Raw genomic sequence first — 21393 nt, 5'->3', positions numbered from 1 at the left:
TTACTGCATCTTTTCCTTTCATTATGCATTCTTCTATTTTTAGTGCTGTACTAGGCCAGTGTATCTGAAATAAAAGATAATGCACTATTATGCAAATGTAAACCACACTGAAAAAACATTTCATTTTTTCTGTGATCCTAATATGCTTTCATTTTGTTCCATTTCCTGAGAAGATAAATCAAGACTTTATCTTTCTATCATTTGCCTAATGAAGACACACATTTGAACTTTTATTTCATGCTCAACTTAGTTTTTAAAAAAATCTTTCTGAAGGCTCCCTCAAGACTCAGCCCTTCAGAGGCTGCCCACCTTCCAGCAGCCCTGCTCTGTCCTTAACCTGCCATGACCTCTGCCATCCAGTCTTTCCCCTGGTCCTGTCTATCCCTCCAAGTCAGGCACCTCCCTGCATTCCCTTTGCATTTTTACTACTTAGCCAAGTTTGGTGTGTGGGGACTTGGTAATGTTGGCTAAGTGAGCGATTAAAGGATGTAGGACTCCTGTATTTTGGAGGGACACCCAGACTGCCTCCAGATCTCCACCACATCAAACATGGTCCATCTCTATACATGTCCAAGATTAGTAAAAGAGCGTTGGTATGTGTAACCAATGGAGTGGGGTTTGTATACATAACCCAAGAGTAGAATTATAGGGTTTTAGGGTAAGCATGTATTTATTCTGTTAACACAGTGCCAGAGTGCTCTACAGAATGGCCGCCTGTTCATACTCTACCAGCGATATCCCTGTATCTTCACTGACACTTGCATTATGAACTTCCTAATTTTTTTTTTAAGATTTTATTTATTTATTTGACAGAGAGAGAGACAGCCAGAGAGAGAGGGAACACAAGCAGAGGGAGTGGGAGAGGAAGAAGCAGGCTACCAGCAGAGGAGCCTGACACGGGGCTCGATCCCGGAACGCCGGGATCATGCCCTGAGCTGAAGGCAGACGCTTAATGACTGAGCCACCCAGGTGCCCCTGTGAACTTCCTAATTTTTGTACTAAGCACCTCAGATTCAATTCTCAATTTAACCTTTACCATAACTTTATAGAAAATGTACATTTATCTGTCCGGCCCCACAACGTGGTACATCTATGGATGGGAACCAAGGAATGTGATCCATTTGAGTAAGTGTAGCTAGTGGTAAGTTGTCCCAAGGCCTTACACCTTCTCATTAATAGTTTATCCCCGCATCTGATGGATCAATTACCCTCTCCCACCAGGCCGAAAAGCTCAATTGGCTCCCTTTCCTGTGTGTCTCTCAGAATTCTGGGGAGCATCATCTCAGGCTATTGTGTCATCTTCATGGTTTCCTGCTGGTTGGGTGACAATAGATTCTGCTTGGAGGGATACTGGCTCTGACCAGAATACCCTGAAACTTTTTCTTCATTGCTTTCAAAGGCTTTCACTTTAGATCCATATGCACTGGGGTTCAGAACTCCTAAGATGTCTTCTCTTTCTCTCCTACCTCCATGACACTTTGAGCCAGGCTACATTAATATTTCTTTGGTTTTCTTCTTTTTTAGGCAATCACCTCCTGTTCTCAAGTTAACATTTGGGTGAAGGAGTAGGAACTTCCCAGCAGAGTAGCCTGGGCCTCTCGAGGGATTAGTATTACTACAACTAAACTTTTCCTCCTCAGGATACTTAAGAGTCCCCAGGGGAAGGGTTCAGGTATAGCCTCCTACTACCCATGGTCAGTGCTTACTGTCATTAGACTATTGTTTAGGCCTGTGTCAGTTAGCCAGACTCTTTTCCTATCTATGGAAATCTATCCCCTTAAGGCCCTATTATCTCTCCTTGATCTCCCTTCCTTCCACCTACCACCATCCCATTCTGTGCTCTGTTAGCCAGAGAAACAATTCTGGGTATCAAACTAAATATTAGATATTGCTGATAAGGAGCTATTTTTTTTTAATTTAGTGAGCACGCTCTTTATCTTTTTAATTAGTGGCCAACATTTATAAATGAGAAATTTTGCATAAAAATTAAAATTTCCAGTTTCTCTAAATGAGCCAGGCACTCTCTGATTTGCTTCAGACTTCTTTTGCCTGACTGACCCCTGCAGTCATTATAGTTTTTGAAAACTGATGTGTGTGTGTATATATATATATATATACATATATATACACACACACACATATATACACATATATATACACACACACATACATATATATACACACAGATATATATATATGGTTGAATACCAAATATGGTCACGATTTAAACTTTTTAAGTTGTGCTCCATAAAATAACATGTTAGGTATTTATATGCGAGAAGTGAAAGAGGCTTATCACTTAACACACATTATGTAGCCAAATCCAGTCCGTGATACATGAATAATATTGGGAATTTGTAAAAGTTGTATCAAAGACATTTTATTACAATTTTATTATGATGATTTTTACATAATTACATGTATTATCATAGTTACGTAAGCACTCCATGATTTCAATTACAGGTATAAAATATTACTTTGATATTCTTATTAGTGTAATGGGCCCCCAAAAGTTTCTAACAATATTCAACATCAGGTGTTCACAGTGCAGTATATAAACTTAAAAAAAATCATGCGGTTCCATTTAGGTTGCAACACATAAAAAAAGACAAAGGAAAAATGTAAGAATGTAAAAGAACCAACTAAAAAGGCAAAAGCACACACATACAATCCTAGAATCAATGTTCATGATGGCAGCAGGGAATCCAGCAGTGGATCAGATGGGATTCAGGAAAGACAGCACGTATCACATCAATGTCAGGTTCAGATGCAGCCCTGCATCCACTTCAGCAGAGTCACTAATACCATGAGAGGGTAAGCATCCTAGAAATGAGGATGTGGAATTTATAAACTTTACTGATCCATTATTTTGGAAAAAAATTTTGGCACCTGGGGTGAGATTTTTTTCAGATGATTTCTAAGACCCATTTTCACTTGAGATTCAATTTGGTTTTGGAATTATGATTTCACTGTGGATGCATAAATTATCCAAAAGGATGTGCTAGAACATGTACATATGTATACACATGTATATGGACTGTATATAGATAGCATATATTATATATACACAAGTAAATATAAATACAATTTTATTTTAGGATCATCTATCATTGCAAAGATTTTCATGACTAATTCAGTAATTAGCATTGATAAATCAGAGAATACCTCACTTGTAATTCTGAATCTTGCTTTATATTCTTAACACAATTTAGGAGATACAGGGCTCTTCCTCTTCTTAAGATATTAGCATCCCTTATTCATTTTTCATTATGTAAAATGATGACGTCTTTAAACCGTGTTTTCACAATTTCAATGTAAAACTCAACCAATTCTTTAGAAAAATATACTAATTTCAGCTTTTCAACACTGAAATAGTATTCAGACCAGTAAAACCACCTCAACATACTATATCCTGTATTCCCCTAAATGACTGCTTCATAACGATTATTTCTAGGACTATATGAATACATTGTTTAGGGGGCAATTCTTTACAGAATTTCTACACATCTTCGGACAGCTTCTGTTCCCCATTATCTTTTCAAACAGGCTTAAAAGTAGAGATAGAACTTTCCTCCAGGGAAAACGAAAGACTAGTTTCCTGACCAGGATAATAAAGTGAATGCTTCCCTCTAGACAAAGGTTTGAACAGGTTTGCTAACACGCCCCTTCGGAGATTTCCTATTTGCTAAGCTTGAGGTTCATCAGACATAAGACACATTCACTGTGTGTGCAGCATCCACCTGGGATGCTATGCGCCACACCCTGTGGGACTTATGAGGGCAAAGCAATTGCTGGAAACATCATGGCCATGCTCTATGCTATGCTGTGGCTAATAGAGTCCTTTCTCTCTGACCCATGAGTCTTATGTCTTCTGGCAACATCTAGGAAATGGTGACCTGCTAACTTGCTATCTTGCAAGTGAGGTAAAATCTCAGACCCTTTACAGTTTTGACACCAAAAAAAGATAATACATTTTGTGATAGTGAATACGATAAATGGCTTTTCTAAGGACTGTCAGAATCTCTATTGTTTTTAGCAGCAAATGTAATCATGTCAGTTGCTCTTGGAAAGAAAAAGTCATTCCCTCAGGCACATCTTATAAAGTTGTTTCACAACAAGACCTTTCTTGGTATGTTTTTAAATATTTCTACCCCCTTTGATCCTCTGTATTGTTCTTTTTACTTTCCCTACTTAGGATTATATTATGATTTATGTACTTAACTGTAGCTCTCATATTAATCTGTAAGTTAGAGCAAGGCAATGTCTTATTTCTGTATCCCTAGCAATGCACAATCCCAACGGGGCACAACGCCTTTAATGTGGTTACTGCTCATTCAATGTCTGTTGATTGACTTGTATCAATCAATACACCTTATCACATTCGCTGTAAAGTCTATCCATAGTAAAATTTGAGAGAGGAGCTTCACTGACATGAATATGCTGTAAATAGTGGCAAAGGAACGAGACAAGTAGCAATTTTCAGTTTAATGAGGGAGGAAATCCTGTAGAATGTTAACAAAAATCTAGGCTTTGAAAGACTGGTGGGATTTCTGAAGACAGAGAAAAGGCTCTTAACAAGATCACTTTGAGAGGATGGCAGAGATGCAGAAGATTAAATTATGAAAACTTACTACTCTAAAGTCCAATACACAGGAGCTCCCCAAAGAACAATGTCATTATTCAAGTTTTGTTGTTGTTTTAGTTTTGTTTTTTTAACAACACTTAACGGGCTTGGGATGGCATTCAAATGTTTGTTCATGTGAAAAGAGATGAGAGAGTAAGACCTCGTGAATATGGAGTTATTTTAAAGACCATGTACAGCTATCCTGCCAAGATAGCAAGGGAAATTATTTTCTTCCATTTGTTGTGGAAGTCAGGATGTATTTTGGTTTCGCTCCAGGGTTTAGCAACAACAAAAACCCATCAAATTAAGCTATTTGTTCTGTATAAAACATTTTTTTAAAGGCAGTTAAACAACAGGGTGTAATGATATTTCCAAATTTTCTGTTCCAAAAAGGTATAAAAAGCAAAAGGTTAAATACACATCATTTCATCACAATACTCCTACAATACAATTTAATTGTTCCAATGCACATTTACGGGCAATTTACTATTCTTGCATATCTCAAAGGAGAAAAAAAAATAAAAATTAAATTACAAAGCCATTTTTTCTGGATTCCTAGTGAGTCTCATAATTATGCTACAATTAAGGATTTAACAACTTACTGTTACAAGATGTTATGACACTCAGAGATTTAGGGAAGCAAAAACAAATCCATGAAGAAGGAATAATTTAACTGTCTAAAAAAAGATTTCCATTTATAAATAAATAGATCCTGTAAATCTCTCTTCATGGAATATATTTAACTATCTTAGACACTATTATAATTTCACCTAATATATTCTCTAATTCTATTATTCTAGTAAAAATGTTTATTTATATTTAAGTTCTTTCTACATTTCACATCTACACACAGTACCTGTGTCCATCAATGTATATTTAAATTATTTGTCCCATAAATATCATGAAAAGAAAATATATTTTGAGTATAACACATTAAAAGAGTCCTAATGGTTTATAAATGGTAGTCTTTAACCTGACATATTATCATTTTTAGTGTTTACGCTTTTACAGTTAATTATAATGACTGTCGTTATTCAAGTAGTTTCTATGCCAGAATTATAATCTTTTGAACTATAAACAAGATTTGTATTTGAAATGCTTACATGCCAAAGCATTTGAACTAGGACAATATTACTACTACAAGAACATTATTGGCCTGATGCATGCCCTTTTTAATGGATGAAATTTACTCAACTGCTAATGTTAATGTGAAATACCATCTGCTATTTTTATGCAAATTATATTTTAATGCCTTTTTCTACTCAGTAAAAAATATTAAATTCTAAAATACAAGAATTTCTTTTACTTTTGATGGGAAAAATACAAATACGTTCAAAAAGAGAAGTGTCTAAAAGAACTGCATGTACAAATATCCAAATTAGCTAGTGTAATGTTAGCTTAAAATAATAGTGGTGAGAAAAATTTTAGGAAAAAAAGCCTGAAATTTAGAAGCTTAGAGAAAAACTATGGATGACTGTTAAATTCAAAGTTTATTACTAATATGGGACAGTCTATGAAGTCCCATAAAATATGGGACTTAAATAAATGTATCTACTTTTGATTTCTTTGGGAAATGGAAAAAGAATATTTTAGACCTTAACTAGTATTGCTATTTATTTTCCAGAGAAAATTTTTGACTTGTTTTCCAGGAAATTTCAGTAGCCCTCACAAAGCACAGATGGCAAGGCACTATAAAGACAGAACACGGCCAACCTAATCTCTTACCATGGTTGAACACTGGAGTCAGTGGGGCTCTCCATCTTTGCTCTAAGTAAACAAGTGGGGAACAGTTCCTTCTTAAACTAGTCAGTTCTTCTCCATTCCTGTCACCAACAACTATTCCACTAGTTCTTCACCATTACTAAGGTAAAATGCAGTCATGCTAAAGGAATAAGAACCAAGGGGAAAGAACACCACATCACAAAAGGCAGGGCTAATGAGAGAGTGAAGACCAGCTGGGAGACGTGACGTTCACACCAAAGCAGTCACCTACTTCTCAGTGTGGTGACACAGCGGAAAGAACATAGGCTTCTCAGACAGACAGACCTGGTTTTCAATTCTACCTACTACTTACTGGCTTCACGGCTTCATTTTCCTCTTCCTTTCATTTATCCAACACACTACTGCTGAAGGAAACATGCTATAACTACAATTCTAGTAATGTTATGCACAGATCCAGAATCTCCTACTGGCTCATGCGTTGCCTCGACTGTTTCAACAGCACGGCAGCCAATATTCTCCATTATCTAGTCCCAACCACATTTCCATCCTTAACTCTCACTTTGTACCCTGTTCTCACCACTCACATCCCCCCACTTTACCCATCTACTTCGGATATTAGTCATTATTTTAAACTGCTCTAAAATTTCTGTTCCTTCCTCTACTCACTCTGTTCCCACCACCAATCTGTTACAAATTGAAATTCCAAGTATCATTAAAAGTCCAATTCAAATTATATCTCCTCCAGGAACCCCCACTCACCAGCTTTCATAAACTTTCTTAGCATTTTAGACATCACAGTTTTATATAAATTGCACTGTATATGGCAAATGTGTATGTATGTATCTTCTCCATTATATTATACATACTTTAGGGTACAGACTGTTTTGTTCATTTCTTCATTCTTCATATCTCCATGTAGGTTTCTAAAATGTACCTCAATAGCCCTCAAAATACGTCGGACTCTTTTACCTTACTTAGATATGGCAAGACATTATAATTGTGTGCTGATTTGATGTCTAGTTCAGACAGTAATCATGGCAGCAAATGTGTAGACAGAACTTACTACATTCTAGGGACTGTTCTAGGCATTTAATAACTCAATGAATCCTCTCACAAAAGCTGTGAGACAAGTACTACGGTCACCTCTCACAGATAACACAACTGAGAAATAGGGATGGGGAATAAGTTGCCCAAGATCACTCATCTCGTAAGTGGCAGACAAGATATGGGAGTCCACGCAGTCTGGCTACGTATTCTGGGTTCTTTGTCGTTACATTCTGCTACTTTTCAAAAAGTATTATAATATCTATGAATTAAGACAGTTAAAATGAAGTAAAAAGTTAAATTAATATGTTGGCTATTTTTATTAAGTTTCAAAAAAAATTAACTGTGGTCAGCTGAACCTCATTCTAGAAATAACACACTGATCAGAAAAAATAAGGCCACATTTTCAACCAGTAAAGAAACACAAACACAACCAGTAAAGATAGATATATATCATATCTAACACTTCCTTAGTGGTAAATGTAAATAAATGTGATAAATGCAAATAAAGAAATAAATTTTTCACATGGAATATAAAAAAAGTACAAAAATGTTTTCAATAATTCTTAGATGGTATATGAAAAAATTTAGCTTATGTAATATCAAGACGGATTTTTATTTTTGATTATACTAGTTTTAGTTTACTAATGAATATATCATTACTCATCATTTTGAAAGGAAATACATTATTAAAATGTTTTAAAGTCACATGAAAAGTTTTCTTTAATCCTGTTTTAAAAGACTGAATTACTAATAATTGTGTAAATACTGTGTTGCCTTTTAAATGCTAAGAAAATACCAGCATGTTTTGTAGGTATTTCTTTTTTTCCCCTTTCTTGAGCATATTTTTGATATATCTAACATATACAGAATTTTCTATGAATTGTTAAAAAAAACTTAACCTCATTAATTTCCCATGTATCTTTTTAAATCCTCCTAAAGTCCAATTAAATTATACCAGTGATTAAAGTTCAAAAAACTATGTATCACTTAAAAATAAAATTTAATTCTGTTGAGTGTGAAGCTGCTAACCTGAGAATTTAATAATAACACAATAAACTGTCATTATCTCTTCTGGCTACATCTTGCCTTTACAAGAGGTATAAACGGATTGGGGTGGAAGGTGTGAAGAGAAATATATACATTCCTTTTCAAATTATCTAGATTGGAAGTGCTTCCTCAATACAGAATTATAATTTTAAAATTAAGTAGTAAGAGAAAATTTAATGAGGAATATTTTAAAAGATGGAAGCAAAAGCCAATTTAAATATGAATAACCCCGAATTTCCATGGTTAGAGCCCTATCCCATTTAGAGACTATGGGATTTTATCACAAACAAATGCTTTTTAAAAGTGAGATACAGATCCAGGCTGCATCTGCAGGAATTCAGGTGAAAAATGTCTGCCAGGATGTTTTGTCCTTACCTTTCCACATTTTCTATTCATACTAATGTCCTGATCTTGTCATATTATGATCAGAAAATCTCAAGATGTCTTAATTTTTTTTCATTCAAATAACAGTTTCCTCTAATTTAGTCCAAATCTTTTTTATACCAAAGGCTTTAGAGAAAGATAAAAAAGAAAAAAAATGTTTTTAAAAAAATTCTCAGCAAGTTCCAGATGAAATCAAAGTTTAATCAAAGAAGTCTCATATTATCTGTGGATTTTAGAGATCTTTGAAGACAGCAAGCTACCCTCTTGTGGCAGGTTTAAGTGTCTCATAAAATAAAATAAAAACATGAGATAAAACAAATGGAATTATGAAACTGAAATTTTCACAGCAAATAGTAGGATTTAACACCGGATTGACTTTTCTGAGCGTGAGTCAAGGTCTTTTATGAATGTAATACAGATACAAGAGAGCAGAATTTCAGTGTAAAAGACTATTATTACATAGTCTGGGAAAAGCTATGAACGAAATAATTCATAAAGCAGAACCAGTATTTAAAAAGACTAATATAATGCAGTAAGTCTGTTAAATGTAAGTTCTTATCTATTTCAAAATTACAGTCTTACATGTGTGTATACTCATAAAAGTTCGGATTATTATACATAAAACAATTATTTATTTGGCATCGCATATAGGACCAGTATTTCCTAAGGCTAACAGGGACATATAATGCTTCAGTATTTCACAATCCTGGATGCACATTATAATCACCACTTCAGTCATGGGGGTTGGTGGGGGGAGTCATCACAGCATAGATATTATTTACAAGGTCCATAGGTGTTATTAATGTGCCGACAGAGTAAAAACTACTGCCACACTGTAAAACAGAAGCCTACCTTGTTTGCCAGTGGGGAAATGGGTAGGTGGTTGGTGGGGGTAGGGGTGGGGGCAGAAGGCAGACAAAATTAACCTAAAAGAAATTAGAGAATAATTAGTTTCAAAGTGTTTCAGGCAATAAGTACAATGGGAACTGCAAGAGAGCAATGAAGATGACATATTTATTGATGTCAGGATTCACAACAGACACAGTTTCACTCTTTTATTGTCCATGTGCTTTGAGTGCCTGCGACTTCACACATGAATATAACACAGTACCTATTCTAAAGGAGCTATCTTATAAAGTAGACTGGCAAGTAAACAGCCAATTTTAATACGAGAATCAAAATCAGACCAATGATTAAGAAAGGACTAGGGGAACCTTCTCCAAATCTAGTTTAGAAGAGAAAGGAAGTAGCTTTAAAAAAAAAAAAAAAAAGTGGGCATTTTTGAAGGCTAGTCCAGGGAAGGAGAATGTGTAACAGTAAGGAGATAGTAAAGAGAAAACAGAGGTGCTCAACATCACTAATCATCATTATACCACAATGAGATACCATCTCACAACTGTTAAAATAGTTATTATCAAAAAATCAAAAAGTAAGTGTTGGTGAAAATGTGGAGAAAAGGAAACTCTTTTGCAGTGCTGGTGGAAATGTCAACTGGTATAGCCACTATGGAAAACGGCATGGAAATTCCTCAAAAACTTAAAACCAGAATGACCATATGATCCAGCAACTCTACTTCTAATTGTATATCCAAAGGAAATCCGAAGAGAATATCAAAGAGTTACCTGCATTCTCATGTAGCATTATTCACAAGAGCCAAGAAATAAAACCAACTTAAGTGTCTGTCAATGGATGGATAAAGAAGATGTGGTCTAGACATATACAGTGGAATATTATTCAGCCATGAGATAAAAGGAAATCTTGTCATTTGCAACAACATGGATGGACCCTGAGAGCATTATGCTAAGTGAAATCAGACAGAGAAAGACAAATACTGTGTGGTATCACTTATATGTATAATCTACAAAAGTCAGAATCTACAAAAGTCAAATTCATAGAAACAGAAAGTAGAATAGTGGTTGCCAGAAAGGGGGATGGGAGGATGGAGATGGGACGATGTTAATCAAAGGGTACAAACTCCCAGTTATAAGACAAATAAGTTCTGGGGACCTAATGTACAGCATGATGATGATGATTAATATTGTATTATATACTAAAAATTAAGTAGTTAAGACAGTAAATCTTAAATGTTCTCACTACAAAAAAGAAATGATAACTACGTGACATGATGGATAGGGTAGCTAATGCCGTGGTGGCAATTATTTTACACCACATAAATTTATCAAATAAACATGTTGTACACCTTAAACTAACACAATATCATGTGTCATTATATCTCAATAAAGCTGAAAAAAAGTGACAATACAAGTGATCTGTTAGCAATGTGTTGGTGTAGACAACTGGAGATGAGACTAAAAAGGTAGATGAGAGTAGAACACAAGGATCCATAACTTTGCAAAAATGAGAACTTTGTTTCTTTCTACTCAAATTTTTAAAAATGTTTTATAAGATGAAAATTATGGAGCAAGAGTTGTTAACTATGGCCTGAAAAAAGAATTCAGGAAATGTACCAGCTTCGATTGAAAAAAAAAAAATCACATCATTATTTACTTGCATAATCTCCAACTAAAATTTAGCACCTCTACCATATAAATCCAAGAAATAAATCACAGTAGTATAATATCTGTGGCTTAATAACCAAGAGAAATATCTGATATTTTATTTTTTCTTTTAAAGATTTATTTATTTTAGATAGAGAGAGAGACCATGTGTGGGAGGAGGGGCAGAGAGAGTGAATCTCAAGCAGACTCCCCGTTGGGCACAGAGCCCGTGTCAGGGCTCAGTCTAATGACTCTGAGATCGTGACCTGAGCTGAAACCAAGAGTTGGACACTTAACCAAGTAAGCCACCCAGGAGCCCCAAGAAATAATAGATATTTTAATATTGCTTTAGAGTTGTTACAGGTATCTTAAAACATTATTAACATTCATCATTACTTTGAAATTAGAGTACTAAAAAGAGCAGTTGCTAGGTCTCATTATTTAATATATTAATTAAGAAGTTACATGTTTTCATACTATGAATTATTATTCTTGCAGTGTGATAGCTTTATTTAAATATATTTATAATTTTATGACTTTTTTCAGTATTTTATTTAGTAACCCTACATAATGATTTAATGCATTTAAGGGTTCACAGACTTCACCAGACTGCCAAACAGATCCGTGACACACAAAAAAGTTTAAGAACCTCTATACAAAACTATATTTGTTGCTGATTTTATAGAAAGAGAAAATGATAATATAGCAAAGACAAAAGATAACCAATCCTTAAAAAAGTCAAGCGGGTGGAATACGGAGCACGGGTAACAGGAATGGCACTTTGTGAAAGGAGAAAGAACACCTCCCGCCCACCCCATAACAAGGAAGGACGTAGAAAAGGCACACAGAAATAGTAGCCTTGGTGATCAGAGAGAGAGGATCCACCTGTTTGATGGTTTCTATTTTCCACTAAAGTTAAAAATTAAGATCTCTCCCTGAAGAGATCATCAGGGCTAATCCATTGTGACACATCCCTACACAGTGCCTGTAGGCCCCACGGGAAGCATGGACACTCTCTCACCCCAAGAGATCACCAATCAATAGCTGGACTCATATCCTCATAAAACTCTGTGCAGCTCCCAGTCTGTCTCCACCTTTCTGAACCTTTCAATCACTTCCATTAAATCATCTCAAATGCCTGCTCTGTAACTGCCACCTCGTTTTACAGTGTTCCAATTAAAACCAGCTTGTCCCCTGAAACTTTTGTTTCTCTACGAACCATCTCTAATGGTGGTGACTTTTTATTCTAAACTCACATGTTAAGAAGGATATTTTAAGTGATCCTTCTTGCCCGTTTGTAATTTTCACTCTAAATTCATCTACCCCATACAAATTTAAAACAAAATAGTAAATGTAAAACCCTTGCTGCTCTGAAGCTCATGTGATCACAACCATACCACCTGCTATATCTCTTCGGAGTCATCCACCATCATCCTTTGTCACATGCTCATCAATGGAAAGATTTTTTTCACCTAGATTACTATCTTTCTCTTCATAAGGATGAATCATCAGCTATCACCCTAGCCAATGGGTGTCCTATCCTCTGATCTTTCAATGATCTGCCCTTGGAATCAACCTCAGCCACACACTGTGATGCGGCTTCTCTAGCCCTCCACAGTCCACTATGTGAGCCACTACCCACAACCGGCTATTGAGCCTTGAAATACAGCTAGTGGGAATTCTGTGTAGGCGGCTTATCAAGTACCACTTCCTCAGAAATATTTTCCTGACCACCCTATCCAATACAGCAACCCCTTTACTCTTGCCTCCCTAACCAGATTTATTTTTCTCCATAGCACTTGTCACTATCTGCTATTATAGTATGGTATTTTTCTAGTTGGCATTGTCTAATCTTTTACAGTGTGTATGTCCTGCTTTTGAAATAAAAATTGGGTTATGAAAACTATAATCAAAATAAGTAAAATTAAAAATAAATAAAAATGCTATTGTAGTTGCCAAGACAGTGAGGTATGGGGTGGGAATAAACAAATGAATCAAGGGAAGACTGCTGAAAAATATGTGGATGAAAGAGACCAATGGAAGAAGGTTTGAAGGGTTTGTGGATCGCCAGGAACTCAGACACTGCTGGAGGGAATGGGACTTTGTATAACTACTTTCTACTTTGGAGAAGTATTAGGCATTATCTTACACAGGTGAGCATTGACAACAATTAACCTATAACCAGCAATATCCAAAATATATGCTCTGGAGGCATTCCTTCAGGAATGTGTATTAGGAGATAGTTACTATAGTAATCATAGAAACATCAGTAAAGCAAAATCCTGGATACCATCCAATTGTCCTTTGACAGGTAATGGGTAAATTGTGCTATATTCATATGATGGAATGTATTACATACCGGTCGAAGTGACTAGTAAGAGCTTATACGTAGCTTCTAATGTGTGCAAAGCATACTTCTTGGTCCCTTACTTACATTAACTCAGTTTTGTCCTCAGAGAAGACTAACATTTCCTGTTACAAATGAGGACAACAGAGGCGTAGAGGGGTTAAAGAATTTGCCAAGTGTTATAAATGCAGAGCCAGGATTTGAACCTAGAAATCTAACTTGTGGTCCTCATTCACTATTCTATTTCTACAACAAAGGGACTATAACAATAAGGAAGATGACTGACTCTAAGAAATAATGTTGAATAAAAACAACAACAAAAATAATTCCAGGAGAGTGCAATATACTATTGTATATCATTTTACATAGCCCAAAACAAGTAACTCTAAATAATATACCATACAGGAAAACATTTACTATAATAAGTTTTCAAATAAAAACAAAAAACTGACATAAAATACAGGGTAGTAACCACTTGTATGAAGCAGGAGGCATGAGGAGGGAAAGACAGGTACTTGCATCTACAGTGGGATTGGTGATATTCTCATTCTTGAGTTGGGGGGGGGTTCACCGGTGTTGATTTCATATAGCTTTCTAACATGTTTACTTATATTCTTTTGTGTATCAAATATTACATTTCAAAAGATATTAAAAGCTAAGTAATAAATACAATGTGAAAAAATAGAGAAAATGGACTTTGGCTACTCTCAAGGTACCTGATCGCAAGGGAAAAACGAGGGAGTTGGGAATCACATGGATATATACTTAAGGGGAGATTTTTCTATGGTGGCGTCTGGATCTTGCTCATAGAATGATGGGCTAGAGTTCATGGTTTGACCTCAGCAATTCTGCCTCCCAAGCGGTATCTGGTTAACATCCGGAGACTTCTATTGTCATGATTGTGGGGATGTGTTCTGCTGACAACTACATAGAAGCCAGGGACAGCTAACTAGTCTACAATGCACAGGACACCCCCTTCCCCAACTTAGACCTACTCATAATGTCAACAGTACTGACGCGGAGAAACCCAGAGATAGATACAGCAAAGCAGGAAAGATTAAAAATATAGTAACAGGTAAAAAATCAAGGAAGCAAGGTCCAGAAACGATGGTAGGGAAGCCTTGCCCAGAGGCAGACACAGCATCTTCAGAGCCTGGCAAGCACTGAGGCGCCTTCATCCTCAAGTCCATTCCTTTCAACAGAAGGTGAATGAAGTAGACCCAGCTTTATTTCTGCTGTTACTGAAAACAAACAAAAAGTCCAGGAAGGAAAAGTACAAAACAACAAATGCAGGTGAGGTGAAGTTACCTCAGAGCCAATAAAGCTTAAGCCTCAGGGCTCCCTGTTGGTACTTTGTCACCCAATTTTGAAATTTATGTTTGAATAAGTATATTTCTTGAAGAGGTCACTAAACTGCATATACTTCAGGCCCCACAAAATGAGGATTTACCCTTGAATGCAGCAAAGTTACTGAATTTAATAAGTTGTGTAGCTACTTTCCTTGACATCTGTGCAAGATGGCACCCTAAAGTTTCAATGGCCACATACGATTCTATTTAGCTCCCTAAGATGCAGTTCATGAAATCCTACCACTCTCCTTGTCCCTTATAGAGTCTTCACAGGTATTTCCCCGGTCTTTCCAGCATTACATCGCTAAGGATACAATTAGGCCAAAACAATAAAGGAGAATAAGTAGGTGATTCAATTTCCTCTACTCTAAAAGGGGAATCACATTAATGTGGGAAGCTGATATCTCTTGGTCTTAGTTCCACATGGGAAACAACAGCTGAGGAAAATCATTAGGAGATTTTGTGTACATAAGAATCATCTAGAAAGCTTGCTGTAAATGTGGATTCCAGGGATCAACTCCATAAGGGTTACATGATCCTGACCCAAGGATAACAATTTAAAAACCACTTCCTTAATGCAAAGATTCTTAATCTTCTCGGTATCCCATCCCTTGAAGGATCTTTCCATATTCGCATACTTAAAATTTTAATATAGGGATTGTATTAGTTTATTAAGGCTGTGGTATAACAAAATACCATGGAGTGGGTGATATAAACAAGAGAAATTTGTTTTATCATAGCTCTGGAGGCTGGGAGTCCAAGATCAAGATGTTGGCAAGACTGGCTCCTTCTGAGGCCTCTCTCCTTGGCTTGTAGATAGCTACCTTCTCACTGTGACTCACATTGTATTTCCTTTGTAGGCACACATCCCTGATGTTTCAGTCCATAACAGAGATTATTCTGTGGGTCTGATACTTAGGAGCCCTAGTTTAGATATTCCTTCACAGAAAGTCCAAGAATGTAGATGATGTAACTGAGAGAAAAAGAAGAGAGCCATATGGTGAACATCACAGTGGGGGAAAGACCATCCGTGCAGAGAGAGAGGAAAAACCACTGAATTTGACTGGAAGGAGGAGATGGTCTTAGAGACATGTGTATATGTACGTGTGAGTGTGTGTATAATATAAATACTATGTTATCTCATACATAAAGAGATACCATGTCTTTTAAGAACTACTGGGAAAACATAATTCAAAATGATAGTAAAAAGGAAAGACTGTGTGCTTCCACTCCCTCCTGCTACTACTAAAATGATAGTAAAGCACATAATCCAAAAAGGACAAGACAGAACTTGAGTGGAGAAGCCAAAGAAATGTCAGCAACATTTTGGAAGTTCTACGACATACGGAAAAGTGTTGAATGGCTTTGCACACTAGAAAAACTGAAATCTAAATGCTTACAAGGTGATGGGAGCCAATAAGCAAGCTGATTCATGAAAAAGAACTTTAGAAATTCTCAGGAATTGGAAGGCTACAGTGTCTTGGAGAATAGGAATTGGACAGGTGTCAGTGAAATCAGGAGAACTGGTCCAAAGTTCATACAATAAACAGGCCAGAAAGTTGAGGAAAAGAGAATCAAGAAGAAAATGGTAAGAAAAAAAAGGTTTAAAAAATATTTTCCAGAGCTGAAGGCCATGAGGTCTCCAGTAGAAGGCCCAATGTGGACGAAAAAAACATCAACTCTGAGAGAAATCTGAGAAAAATTTAAAACACAGAGGAACTTGGGGTCAAGATTAGGGGATATGGTGGCACGAAACAGGTTATGTACAAACTTTAAAATGAGAAAGGCATCAACTTCTCAACAGCTATACTGAAAATCTTTAAACAATGGAGCAATATCCTCAAAATTCTGAAGCAAATGACTTTCATTCCAGAATTTTATACTCAGGTATCAATTATATGTGAAGTCTAAAGAGTACTATTTTCAAACATAAAAAACTCAAAATTTTACTTTGGATCCTTCTTCAAGAAGCTACCAGAAGTCACATTTCACTAAAAGGTCATGTAAACTCATCAAGAAAACTCTGTAAGTGAGAAGTAGAGGGGATGCTCAAGGATAATGATGAAGTTAAACTCTGGGATGGTAAGAGAACCAGAAAATATATCTCTAATTTAAAAACCAAAAACTTGGAACTGATGGAAACTGAGAGGAGGAAAGGAAGTTGGGTAGAGAGTTTGGTGTTTGGTGAAAAATTAGGGAAAGTAATATAAAAAATCTAAGCAAATAGAAAAAAAGAAGGGATAATACTTAATCGCACAAGGGTCAAAAAAAGAAGTATGATCTATTTTCCTAATTACACTAATGTAAAGGTTGTTCTTAAATAAAAATTGTGCAATAGCTAAATTGGGAAGATGAAGGGACAGATAACTGGGGGCTTCTCATGTACTGCAGACATATTTTAGCTATGGTACTGCAAGAAAAGAATGCTAAAATTCTCATCTTCCTTAACAGAAAGTCAACAGGTAATGCCTAACATCAATGCTACCAAGAAAGAGTAGTATACAAATGTTATTTAGAAAAATGGAGGTAAGAATCAGAAGAAATAATAAAAGAGTTGAAATAATTTTCTCTAGGGAGTAGGAACTGGCAGAGATGAAAGGATGCTGTTTTTCATCATAAATTTTTTAAGTGACTTAAAAAAATATGGACATTGATCATTCTGACCAACATAAATGTGTACTGTAAAGAAAATGTATTATGTAATACATACATTTATGCCAAAAAAATACTATCTAAATATTTCTGCATGTCTTAAGGTTGACTTGGATCTGAAAAAAATTAGCTCAACTCAGTATAAGCAGAGACGCTAAGTGCTATCTATCTTTCTCATTACATTCAACCTCTGCTTGAAAATGGCGGGCAGTTGCCTATTTTAATCTACTTTAATCCACTACTATTTACGGAGCATCCACCTGAAATAATGATATTACCAACAGAACATTAGCTATAGCAAGGTCACACATCTATACTGCTATAGGCTGGGGTTTTTGTAGTAATAAAACCTAGAGGGATTGCTGGTAAAAGCATGTTCCAAACCCAGGTCTCAGGACAGTGGTGGGGTGACAAGGGCCATCATACAAAGACAAATGTCAAACACACCAATCCAAAGTCTTCCGGGAATACCCAGATCAGCGGTGTGCTAGAAAAGTTCATTCTTGATACTTCATAAACTTTTTTAATAATGATTTCATTTGTCATGAATATTTTATTTCTTCCAATAAAATAATCACTCAGAATATTAAAATGGCCAACAATCAAAAACTAATTCAAGTAACACCATGCAAGAAGTTGTCTCCCTCACCCCTTTTCTTTCCCTCCTGATACACAGTTTGATGTTCCCATACCTCTCGATAGCCACTGCTGATTTGTTCCAAGCTGAGAGAATACACAAGATCCTTGCCTCCCACAAAGAGTCTCTCCTGATACTCATCCAGCAGCATTGCATGGAGATCAAGAAACCCAAAAGGGCTATGAAAGACTGATGTTCGATTTAGGTCCAAGAGTTCTGAAATGCAAAAGAAAATGTTTGCTAAACAAAAGACGATATACAAATACCTTTGTAACACTTTTATCATGGCTCTATTAACTACATAGTTCCAACAGGTATGACAACATTCATTTTATCACAAATATAAAGCCTTCAGAATTTATTACTCAAAAGACTAAAAATATGCAGTGCATTAACAATAGTATATTGCATATTTGAAAGCTAAGAGAGTATATCTTGAAAGTTATCATCACAAGAAATAAATTTTTATGGGATATAATGGATGTTAACTACATTTCCTGTAGTAGTCTACTCATGATATGTACGTATATCAAATCATGTACATTTTAAATTTATTCAGTGCTCCATATTGGTATGTTTGTTGATAAAACTAGAAAACTAAAAAATTGCTTAACATGTAAAAAAGTGTAACTGGGAATAAATTTTAATGTGCACAAATTAAAATCTTTGTATGTTTGTGAATCTAAAAACTTCAATATGTAAGGTAAATATTCTATGTTTTTAAATACAGAAAGAGTTCACATTCATGATCTTTAAAGTGCTATGTGGAAAAGTCATTTTACTGTGAATTTTACATTTATTTCTCTGTGTGCAACAAATATTCCAAATGTACAAAAAATATTCTGAAAGTGTGTCCGTTTAATTTCAGAGGAACACCAACTCACAAAAAAAAAGTCTCCACTTAATATTGGTTGTGAAAGTCATGTTCAACATCGAAGCGTCCATGTCTGGGGCTCTCCGGCGGCTAATACAGTGAGGTAACCCATGATCGCATTCAGTCCGGCAGGGACAGCTGAGAAAACTGGTGGGGGTCTCGAAGAGATCTGTTTCTTGAGTTCTGGCTAATGTTTATGTATTCATGCCTACAGCAGAGATCACAAATGATCTGTTTCAACTCACATACATTTAATTTTAGAAAGGCACAATCTGACACACCTCTCAGGTGTGCATTTGTTTGTTTGTTTGTTTGTTGAAGGTATTTAAATGCATATGGCAGTTCAGGACTTAAGCTTGGTAAGTGATATATGAGAGCCGTTGATGACGGTAATACTGCTCCCAAGACGAGGCTCTGCATGCTGAAAAATTCCCCAAGAGGCCCCTTTGGGAAATACTGACAAGTTAGAAGATAGCTTCATTTTCCGAAAGTCAAAACCTAATGCATCTGACAGAGAATGGGGAATACTGGTGACCAGACACCAAAATCCAGATAGCAGGATGAAATGCGACCATCTATATAGCATTGTGCCCACTCTACTTCTGAGAATGGAGAGATGAAGGACCTCTTTCTTCCCTCTCTATTAAAAATGTATTTGGGGTGCCTGGATGGCTCAGTCTGTTAAGTGTCTGCCTTCTGCTCAGATTATGATCTCGGGGTCCTGGGATCGAGCCCTGAGTCAATGAAGCCCTGCGTGATGGAGCCCTGTGTCGGGCTCCCTGCTCGGCGGAGAGTCTGCTGCTCTCTCTGCCCCTTCCCCTGCTCGTTTGCTCTTTCTCTCTCTCTCTAATAAATTAATCTTTTTAAAAATGTACTCACTGTCTGTATCTCTACTCTGAAACTGTAGATGTCCAAACTTCTGTGGAGTAGGGCTAAGTTTAAACCTTTAGTTTAATACACCTGAAATTAATGTAACATTGGGTGTCAACTATACTCAAAAAAAAATTAAAAATCCTTTAGTTTAAAATAAGAAATATTGCTAAAATCAAAGTGTCTCTTATAAAGGTAAAACTAATGATATTGAGTCATCTGACTCTTCACCTAAATAAAGAATCTGACAACAAGGTTTGAGGGAGGGATGCAAAGAATAATAAGGTGCTTTATCTGGGGAGGAGCAAGAGGAATGATCAGGGGTTCTGAACCCTGGAAGACAAATTCTTCCCACTTAACAATTTTGTCAAGGAAAATCAAGGATGCTAGGCATCCACCAACAGCAAGAGATGAAGGTTTTAGGTATTCGATATCGTAACAAAAATATGGATCAATACAGTCTACCGCCATTACACCTTGACTTTACATATGACCACTTATGGTTTTATATCAGGGCTGCTAAATGGACTCTATTCCAGAAAATGTTCCCCTATTATTCCAATAGGTTGCTAAAATTCTCCAAGTTTTATGCACAGTGAAATTATCTGAAAGGAGCAATTAAAAGAGAGTAGTTACACATTATGTAGAATTAACAGGTCTCTAAACCAAACACAGTAAGGTGAGGAGTTTGGGTGATTAAGTTTGCTGGAAAATGACAAAATGATGAAAGGAATAAAATATAAAAGCATACCCGGAAGTGTTGCCGAAGTGGAATAGTATGGGCCCATATTAAAATGTCTGAACTCAAATGAAGGGCAGCCCAACCAGTAAAGAAGACACTCCAGGAACCTGTTCCATCTACGGATCACCTTACTTATTTACCAATGAGGTCATTAGGACCTCATTACCCTTGTGTACATTATAGAGAGACAGATATTAACAGCTATTTGTTTTTATGACTTGTCAATTTCTGCTACACTTACTATAATTCTAATAGTCTAAAGGTGGTACTTCCTATTTCTTTATCTGTAATAATAGAGACTGATTACCAACGCATCAAGCTTATTTTATTCTGGTATATCACCTTTTATTGTGACCCATTTTGGTAGCCAAGTCTATCCCATGAGGTCACAAAAATACACTCATGCACCTATGGAGAATAGTTTGGAAAATGCAAAGAGAAAAAACTGAAATGAGTGTCCAACAAAAGCAATTTTTAAAAAATGTTCATTTCTTATGGACTTTACATTTATCTTTTTTTCCTCCCCACAAGAGTGAACAACCAGAGAGTAATAGTTTAAATTATCACTGTCTTGGGGCACCTGAATGACTCAGTCTGTTC

General features: G+C 36.1%; 1 protein-coding gene across 1 annotated transcript in view; it reads right to left on the bottom strand.

Moving 5' to 3' along the window:
• SEMA3E (semaphorin 3E) overlaps positions 1-21393 on the bottom strand; it is a 242223-nt gene that overhangs the window by 85983 nt on the left and 134847 nt on the right. Inside the window, exons 2-3 of the mRNA XM_045793367.2 lie at positions 18363-18523; positions 5-64 (exon numbers count right to left, since the gene is read on the bottom strand). Of these exons, the coding sequence (XP_045649323.1) occupies positions 5-64; positions 18363-18523 (221 nt within the window). The remainder of the gene's footprint in view (positions 1-4; positions 65-18362; positions 18524-21393) is intronic.

Source organism: Ursus americanus, chromosome 3, assembly GCF_024610735.1.
Source record: "Ursus americanus isolate L20-20 chromosome 3, mUrsAme1.1.p, whole genome shotgun sequence".
NCBI classification, from domain to species: Eukaryota; Metazoa; Chordata; class Mammalia; order Carnivora; family Ursidae; genus Ursus; species Ursus americanus.
This window is presented reverse-complemented; position numbering and strand designations above follow the sequence as displayed.